The sequence below is a fragment of the Gadus chalcogrammus genome, chromosome 2, assembly GCF_026213295.1.
Source record: "Gadus chalcogrammus isolate NIFS_2021 chromosome 2, NIFS_Gcha_1.0, whole genome shotgun sequence".
NCBI classification, from domain to species: Eukaryota; Metazoa; Chordata; class Actinopteri; order Gadiformes; family Gadidae; genus Gadus; species Gadus chalcogrammus.
The window spans coordinates 20,769,709-20,779,708 of NC_079413.1; the positions used below are offsets into that span (position 1 = coordinate 20,769,709).

The following is a 10,000-nucleotide window of genomic DNA, read 5'->3' on the forward strand; positions in this document are numbered from 1 at the left end:
AGGGGGGGGTGTGGGGGCGGGGGGGGGGGGTGGTTGAGCAGACGAGGCAGACAAGACCACAGACTGTTCCATGCGTTCGTGAGCTTGGAGGGCTGGAGCACCCATGTTCGAACTGTCACGCGTGTGTGAGCGATGGTTTATGATACGTGCCGCTCCAGATGAGAAAAAACAGAATGTTGACATTTTCCAGACTTCACCCCAAGTCATCATCCGAGTGCGGGGCCAATGAATGGTGTGGCAAAGTGCTTGTATGAATTAGCTCATTGAAAATGAAACAGAGATCTATTTATCTCAGGGCACGGCTAATGACTGATGCAGCAGCTGGCGAAGTTCTTCCATTAAAAAACTATTTTTTTATTTTTTTTTAAGAATGATTCTCACAGCGTTTTTTTTTAGTTTAGACAGCTTTTTTAAAAAATTTGAGACTTTCCATGGCGGTGGCCTTAATGGGTGCTGTTTATTTGGGTGCCTCGTCGGCCAAGTTTATTGAGAAACATTCTGTTGGGTTACAGCGCCCTGAGGTTGCCCCACTACGGTTGGACACACAGGCAATGAATATTCCTCATTCCTAACGTAAACAGACGTTTGGAAAGACGAGCCATTCTTGCCTGTAAACAGCTTTAATGGGCCTATAGGTTGTTATGGCAGAGAGACTTACAGCCGCGCTGCTCCACTGTTTGGTATGGGATCAAAATGTTGGTGCACAGTGATTATTCGGTGGCTATGAAAAGGCCCAGAAAAAGACAGGCTAATTATCGCCCCCATTATAGCCAATCAGCGGGTAGGGGAGCTGAAAGGCCAACAGAGGGCGAACCTAACCCAAGACCTCGGACCGCTGGGCCCCGCCCCCTCTTGGGGGCGGGGCGGAGGGAGATGGGGAGGAGGGAGGTGTCGAGGATCTCCTTGGACCCACTGACAATCAAAGGGGCACACACGTATTACATCACGAGTCGCGGAGAATAAAACGGTGCCTTCAGCTTTACGCACGCCGCTTTCTGAACGAGACAACGGGGCATCATGCCGGTTTTTGCACGCGAGGAGAACTTGATAAACACCGATCATAACTTGACTTGGTGACTTGTTTCGGAGCGCACGCCAGCCTCGAATATTCACAAGTCCAACCCGCCGCTGGCACACGATAACTACGCGCGATAAGAGGTCATCCTGCGATGCGGTTTCATTGCTGGGTCACAAATTCTGAACAAAGTATTTTAAATAGTTTAGTCAGGGCGGTTTTTCGACATGCGTCTCGGATGTATCATTCGCCACCCATCGTCCAGAACCGCTGGGAACGTTGACTGATCTAGACTGGGAACTCGACGGTGGACACATCCAACGCGTAATTACGCATAGATATTGAGCGAAACAAGCAACGCAACACTTATTTTGTACACTGCTGCTCTGGAGTTTGGCTGCGTTTATTATTTGATTGTACGTCTCCACTTGTTGGTGTTGGGAGTGAGCGGGACTGAGCCATGGATCAGTCACAGAACTTAGCGGCGGTGTGTCTGCTGGCGCTGTCTTTGGGTCTCCTGGTGGAGAGGGGGCTCTGTCAACACTACTACCTCCTCCGACCCATCCCCAGCGACAGTCTGCCCCTCGTGGGACTCAAGGAGGACCCGGACCCCGTGTTCGACCCCCGGGAGAAGGACCTTAACGAGACCGAGCTGAGGAGCTCGTTGGGGGACTTTGACGGCCGATTTCTGTCCGTGTTGCCCCCGGAGGACAAGTTCACCGGCAACGAGGAGCTGGACGACTACGAGGTCCAGAAGCCCAGCGGGGTGATGCCCAAGGAGATCAAAGCCATGGATTTTGACGTGCAGTTCGGCAAGAAGCCCAAACCCAGTAAAAAGCTGAAGCGGAGGCTGCAGCAGTGGCTGTGGGCCTACTCCTTCTGCCCGGTGGTGTCCACCTGGAATGACCTGGGCAGCCGCTTCTGGCCCCGGTTCGTGCGGGTGGGCAGCTGCCTGAGCAAGAGGTCGTGCTCGGTGCCCGAGGGGATGGTGTGCAAACCGGCGGACTCCACGCACCTCACGTTGCTGCGGTGGCGGTGCGTGGCGCGTAAAGGGGGCCTGAAGTGCGCCTGGATCCCCGTGCAGTACCCCATCATCACGGAGTGCAAGTGCGCATGCTCGAACTGAACCCAAGCGAACCCCTCAGTGACTCTAACGCGTGATAATAAATGAAGCTATGTCAGTGATTTATTTTATTCATATGCACTTCCGAGTGTGGAATGTATTTTTTGTATATGATGTGCCATACAGTTGTCTATATATTGTCTTCCTGTACAAAGTGAGTATAATGTAACCGCAGAGTCTACTTTATTGGGTGTAGAGGTGGGGTTATGTGTTTTGTATTTATGGAGATATAGGCGCATAGGGGTCTGTTTTGGATGGACTGTTTGATCCACGCGTGTCATACCGTTTCTTTGCGTCAGCGACTTGTTGTTTCACCGTGTAAATTAAGAGTACAACTTATTTATTCTTTATATTCGTATAATAAAGAAGACACTGAAATGATTGAAAAGGCATGTTTTGATTCCGGTACTTTCTTTATTTAATCGATCCACATCAGGTCACCTGCCAGGTGAAAGGTTTTGGAGACCCGCATGTTGTCCCGATTTAACTCCGTGTAAGAATCGGTGTGAATCCCCCTCCTGCTTGTCGCCAGTAGGCCTGCTGCTGGTGTCCTTAGATGAATTAGGCCACACGATTATACTGATTATGAAATGCAGCGGCCACAGCGGCTCCAACACCTCGTCCAAGTGGCTTTAGGAAGATTACGCACCGTGGACAATAAGACGCGCGTAAAGATAACGCGTGTTCACCGGTCACAACACGTCCCCCTATCGCCTTATCAGCGTCCTTATCGGGGCTACACCGTCAGTCGATCATCAGGACATCTAACATGTCTTCACAGGGCCTGTTAAGGCTTATAAAGGGGCATGGCTGTGCTGGAGTGTTCTGGTGATAGTGGTGACTGAACGCGGTTCTCTCATCAGTCGTTCATCTCCAAACCCTATCACCACAACTCCGTCATTAACATCATCATCTTCAGAATCATTATCTTTTAATGGTTTTAATAATAACAAAAACAACCCAAATTACACATAATAATAATTATAAAATGAAACAAAAATAAATATTGATGTCATATTAATTTAAGTAATTATGTAACTTTTATGTGACAAAAAAGATCAACAGCTATCTTATAAAGTTAACTGAAAAAGTTAACTTACTTTTTCTTTACCTTGCTGTGAGACAGACAGGACAGACCTAAAGTGTAGCTCACAAACAAACAAACACACACACACACACACACACACACACACACACACACACACACACACACACACACACACACACACACACACACACACACACGCGCATACGCACACACACACTCACACACACACACAGGCACACACACACACACACACACACACACACACACACACACACACACACACACACACACACACACACACACACACACACACACACACACACACACACACACACACACACACACACACACACACACACACACACACACACACACATACAGAGGCCATTCAAAACAAAAAGCTTTTCTCCTTAAAGTTTCCAGTGTTTTGTCTGATTATCTCCTCCATAGTGGGGCTAGGGGGCTGGGGACCCCTCCCCCAGCCCCTCCATTATAGCTGGGCAGACTACTGGGCACCAGCCGCCCTCCTGCCCGGCTCCTCTGGTGCTGGGGACACCATAATGATACCACTTACCCGCTGCGTTCTCAGGCTCGGGCCCAGCCCTCAGACAGGCTCCCTGGCTGCAGGGGCCGGGTCGGGACGCCGGGTGAGGAGACGCTGCTGTCATTACCCCCGGACGGAGCGCCACGCTGCCCCATGTGGGATCCAATCAGGGGGCTTTCCTCCAATGGGCATTACTCTCAAACCTATGTGTTTGTTTTAATAGGATGGGTCTTTTTTTTTAAATCTGTGTGAGTGTGGAACGATTTGGATTCCTACAGTGTTTAAAATAAGACAATTGTTTGGTTTAGTTGGAGACAGGCAGGAATGTTAACTTAATAATAGAATAAGGGTCTAATTTTGTTAAGCATTTCGCTTTGAATCTTTCAGATTTTAAATGTTATTTACCATTAACTGACATTTACATTTTGAAAGTGTGTTTGTGTGTATATGCGTGTGCGTGTGTGCATGACTGTGTGTGTGCGTCCGCGCTAGCACATCTGTGTATTTGTGTGTTTATATTAGTCTTAAATATTTCCCCCATCGTACACTGATAGTCAACACTCACTCCTCCAGAAAGTGAAACCAGCAGAACAGTGGAAACCGACCAGTGTATTTATCAAAGCCTAACTCAAGCTGAATGTTATTTCAGGGTGACCGCCTCTCCTCCCATCCTCCAGAACAGCAGACTGGTCTGGATGGTGCGGTTAGGGTTGTGTGTGTTTGTGTGTGTGTGTGTGTGTGTGTGTGTGTGTGTGTGTGTGTGTGTGTGTGTGTGTGTGTGTGTGTGTGTGTGTGTGTGTGTGTGTGTGTGTGTGTGTGTGTGTGTGTGTGTGTGTGTGTGTGTGTGTGTGTGTTTGGGCGTGTTGGGGGCTCCAGTGGGCTGATGGCCCACTTGCTATGCAGCTGCCAACGGAGAAAGCTGCACTTAACCATCCACACTGTACTTGGAGAAAGTGGGGAATCTGGATTGATTGCTCTATGTCGTGCGTTTCTATGTCAAAACAAGTTGATCGGTGGCACGGGCTAAAAGTTTATTTAGGCTTTATTCTGGGTTTTATACTGTGTTTTTATTCTGAAAACAAAAAAGAAAAAAACTTTTTTATTTTTCAGGAAAAAAACCCATGTGACAAGTCCCATTCTCACTAACAAGTCTGCCCTGAATAGTAAGATATATATAAAAATACTTTTTTATTTAAGCTTAAACTGTTACTTAAACTGTTCATTTTACTGTATGTAAAAAAAAGAATCTTGAGACAATGAGATTCAAATCCCTCAATGTCATTAAGACCTCCAGTGGGAGATGGTCTTGATGTTCCTCCAGAACTCTGCTCTGGAAGACCACCGATGTTCCTCCAGTGCCCTACTCAGAAGAGTCTGACTGTTCCTCCAGAACCCGGCTCTAGAAGAGCACTGACTGCTCCACCACATGTTGCTCTCTGCCAGTAAAGAGCGGGCCACTCAATCCCCTCTGCATAGAGCAGTGAGCCCTTCCTCACCCGACGGCCCAGATATTCTGCGCTGTACTTTCTGTAACGCTCCTGGCTGCTAAAGTTCACGCTTAATCCGCTCCTGGCTCCAACCTACTATCCCAGCCGACGCTGTATATTTATGCGGCAAACAAATTTCTTTGCTGATTAAACTCCCTGAAACATTTGTGATATTCTCTTGATCAACGCTTATGGCTCGTTGTTCTTATTGCCAACAACAGCATCAAAGAGCGCGCTGTAATTCTGCGGTCAAACATTGGAGCATTTGTTTGTTTCTCCTGAGTAATTGTAATTGCTGGAGCGGACCTGTTCCTCAGCGTAGCCCGAGGCAGCGGCCGCTGAGCTGACTCAACAGTAGATGAAGTATGCGGGGCAGAACGCTCTCTCACTTAGAGGCTAGAGCAAATCCAATTCAATCCAGAGCAGTGTACAGTAAATCACAAGAACCCCACGTTAAGCACACTCTTGCAGTTCTTATTTAGTCAGCGTAGTACTAACTTAACCGATTACTTATGCTATACTTGAAAACTATGAGGCGCTTTTGAAACGATAAACCATGTATGAAGAACCCTAAAGGTAGATTCAGAGTAGGGCAGTTCTATATTCACGGTACAAGCAATGAGAATCATTCAAATGAGTTGGAGAAGATATGCCAAATATTTTGTTCTTATTTTATAGCATTACCCCACGAGACATATTTCATACGAGTCTCAAAGTTGAGTCTTTGTAAGTGCTATTTACCTGATATCCTGCTGTTTATTAAGAGAGGGAAATCTTGGATAGGTTTAAGGAGATTTTCGCGAATTTAATGACCTCAAAGTTCAAAGGTTTATACACTTGTTTAGTTAGGAAAGGAGTTTAGTTAAGGGACTTTTTCCTCAAATGGTTTGGATTGCGCCAAGCAGGGTAAAATTCATAACCAACAGTAATTGACGGTCAGTATGAGATGAATGGCAGAATTCAAAGGTTTCCAGGCTTCCTAAACAGGGTTTGTGTCGGGCTTTGCTGTCTTGCCAGAGACCGGCTTCAAAGCCCTCATGCATTTCTAAAATACTTTGGTCGGGATCAAAGTAAGAAAGGGTGTGGAAATACACATTTGTTTAAACTATTCATCAAAAGCATCAAAACTCATTTGATATCAGAGTCCTGTTTCTTCGTTCTGGTTGTTCAGAAGTAATATTTGATTTGACCCATGATGGATCTACTGGAGTAAACCAAAAGGCAGTTTTGGTTCAAAAAGCAGTTTTGGTTTACCCCAATCCTAATCACTGAGGCATCAAATCAAATGCAAAAATGTGAAAATATGATTCAGGGTGTGTCAGATCTTTATCATTTTTGGGTCCTTTGCAGTCTTCCTGTGGTGTAGAAGATGTCTGGGGTTTAACATTCAGTTTCATGTTTCCTCTTCGTCTTCATCCAGGACTCTTGTGGAATCTCCACGACTAGAACCTAAAAAGTTATTCTGCAATGGAGGAGAACCATCTCCCCTGGCCATTAACACCAGTACTAATGGTGTTTGTGTCCAGCTCAACTGGCATTAATATGTATGCACATGCATCATTGTAAGACACTTGAACCTTGTTAGATGGATGAAACCGTCCCCCAAATGCATATATATAAAACATACTTTACACAAATGTGTGCAATTATTTCTTCTTTCATGCAGCTCACATCAGAGTAAGAAAAAGGGCGGTTAAATATTTCTGGTTGTGGGCCCCTTTCTCCTCTGGTGGTGATGGGATTTGGGGAAGGAGGAGGAGGAAGGGGAGGTGGAGGAAGAGGAGGAGGAAGAGGAAGAGGGGGAGGAGGAAGAGGAAGAGGGGGAGGAGGAAGAGAAACTACGGTTTTAGTTTCCCATCGCTTGGTGCTTTCCCGTCGCCCTTGACCGTGCTGTGGTGCTGCTGGACTTGAATGCATAGAAGGAGGCTGATGTTAATTTATGATTATTTCGGGGGGAATCTGGCCATGGTGAACGACGCTGGCTGGGTTTGATGGGCCGCGTGGGGGAGGACGTAGGGGCTGATATCCAGCCCTCATTAAATCAAACCTCGTCTGGTATGCAAGGTCATCGCTCCTTGGTTGTTCAGGAGGCGCCCTGTCCAAGTCATCGCTCGCCAGAGCCCTGTGGATTCTATCTATGTATTTGCTTGCATTTATGTGTATATATTTATTCATGGGCGGTTCACATTCCTTCTTTCATTCTTCTTCCATTTATGCTAAAGTACAGGAACCTTAGAAGCCAATTGAGGATGTTTTCTATCTCTGCGGTATGAGGTCGGACTTGTTATTAGATCCATATTTCAGCGTTTACAGATTTCCGGACCTCCTCTGATCGAGTAGCTTTTCTCCATCCAAAGCAGGAACGCTAGATATGGTCGTAGCCGTGGGGTCATGGAAAAGTGTCGGGAAGCTTGATTTGTCCTTACATGTCCTGGCTGAGTTAAAGGATCAATTGTATCACTTGAGCCAAACCTATGAACTGAATAGCCAAACAATTAGGTTCCAACTTATCAGCTACATGGTTCCTGTAACTTTATAATATAGAATTCTTCTGCCCAGCATTTCTTTTGTTGATTAACATAATCTCTTATGTTGATTTAGTTAATTTAGGATATCTTGAATTAGTAGTCTCTCTGTGACAGCTTGTTTCCTCAAAACATTAGCTTGTTCAAGCTGCCTTTGAGCTCGTTTGAGTTCATCTATTTCAATCTTGACTCAACTTAATTGAAAGATAAAGCACAGACATGGCTGGTGGAAAACAACATGTTTGGTAGAAGGGAATCCACCCCAGCCCCCAGTTAACACCCAGCGCAGGAATTCACTGCAATTAACTCCAAGTGTTGCATGTAAATATGAATGTTTGCGGTCTCAGCATGCAGCCCCCTTTGTCCTGCCTCTTGTGTTTGGATGGTCGCCATTCCATCTTTGTTGGCAGCACCTTACTATGATTTTCTCACAATCACTGGCGTGTGAGTGGCCTCCTCGACCCGCCTCCCCCGTTCCTCCCTAAACCTCCCCCCCCCCCCCCCCCCAGCCCCTCAGTCTGGCTCCTCTCATGTTCAAGTTGACCCTCTTGGATTGTGAACATTGTTCCCATGCAGAGAGAGAGAGCTGGGGCTCAGCTCAGCTTGGCTCCACAACAGCACACACACCTTATCAAGATGGTAAACACGCCGTGGGGAACGGACGTTTCCCCTTCACTGTCTCTCTCGCAGGGACAACCTCCAACTCTCTACCTAGCCTGTTGTAGTCAGTCTTTTCGGACGTTCACTTTTTGTTGTTTGTGACACAAACGTATGCGTCGGTGTGTATCATCGTAAGATGACAATGAATATATGACATAGATGGCCCAATTCACATCCCTTGTCGATGGTTTGATAACTGTGTCATGAAATTGTACTCAATGCTTCAAACATGCAGAAACTCTTTATGTGGAAGTTAACTGAGACCTTCACTGAATCTCTCTCTGACCCTCCAGTATGTACATGCTTCACATCATGGACAATAAACTGTTGAACTCCCTTCATAAACAGACGCACGTTTTAAATCCAGGGCCTTGATAACGGCCGCCTTCGTCGAGTTTAATCAAAACATGTGACTTACTACGTTCTGAATCGTTGTGGATTTTCCAGTTTGGCTGGAAAACACAGGCTTTGTGTATATCTGGAACCTATTGCACATCACCCTAAAACCGCTTAACCCCGCGGGGATTTAATGAGCTCAGGGGCCAAGGGCGCCCTGGCCGGGGCCGTGAGGTCAGCCGTCGCAGGAGGTTTCTGAGGCAGAGGTGGACGGAGGAAGCAATGCCTGACCCTCCAAATGCCCAGCACTGAAGTATTAAGCCCGGTTTGGACCTGTTCAATGCTCGTACGTCGTCGCAGTGCAGCGCCCGTGTCCAAGTGGTTTGGTAAATCTTCAACGTTGGGGGAGCTCGGTCGTGTGTTCGCTGGGACATGACCAGGAGCTTCTTGTCTCGAACGTACATCTTTATACACCGGTTGGCGTGAAGGAGAGTCTGACAGACCCTCTGAAAGGGGCCCTGACTGAGAGTTGTGTACCATTGGTTCAGGATTTGGATGAAGACCATGTTTCCCTGCCACACTGGCAACAAGTAAAATGCATGTCCACCCGTCTATATTGAGAGTTATGCAATGTCATGTGATTATGTCGTCCCTTTGTTTCCCTGTAGTAGAGTTAAACGTGTTTGAGTAGACATGAGTCCCCTAGTGGCGAAGACCAGTTTGTTTTTCAGATTTTCTTTACATATACGTTAACGGCATTTAGCAGACGCTTCTATCCGAAGCGTCTTACATTATGTACACTTGTCAGGAGAAAGACAAACAACAATATATCGCTGTCGATGCAGTAAGGATATTCATAGAAACAAGTGCCAAGCACTAAGAATTTCAGGTCATTCAGACGTCTCTGTCTGCCTTTATAACATAATGAATACAGTGTGCAAGCAATCCTGTGTCTTTGTGCAAAAGTGAGAGAACATGTGTATTGTATCTGGTTTAATTGAATCAACCAACCCTGTGGAAAATGAAAACAAATATTCTAGTAATGTTTGCATCCTATTTGACTCCATGAAATAGCATTGACTTAATTCAAATAATATATTTACCAGCATTCTTGAAATATTACATGCATCCTTGAAATGGAGGAGTAACTCTTTTTTTTAAAAAAGCCTCTTGAAATAATGCATTCAAGCCTCTTGAAATAATGTATTCATCCTTGAAAATCATCCAATCGTCCAGGATAATCTTTATTGGCTAACCCTGAC

The 10,000-nt window shown here is 46.1% G+C and overlaps 2 protein-coding genes across 2 annotated transcripts in view; both read left to right on the top strand.

Annotated features, from left to right (window-relative positions):
- pctp (phosphatidylcholine transfer protein) overlaps positions 1 to 10,000 on the top strand; it is a 53,795-nt gene that overhangs the window by 35,852 nt on the left and 7,943 nt on the right. The window lies entirely within an intron of this gene.
- Positions 931 to 2,687, top strand: LOC130398481 (noggin-like). The gene has a single exon (XM_056604924.1). It carries the CDS (start codon positions 1,476 to 1,478, stop codon positions 2,139 to 2,141), a length of 666 nt encoding a protein of 221 aa, XP_056460899.1. The 5' UTR covers positions 931 to 1,475; the 3' UTR covers positions 2,142 to 2,687.

Bases quoted from the DNA above. Each gene is read 5' to 3' on its own strand.
- LOC130398481 (XM_056604924.1), top strand. From the start codon at position 1,476: ATGGATCAGTCACAGAACTTAGCGGCGGTGTGTCTGCTGGCGCTGTCT.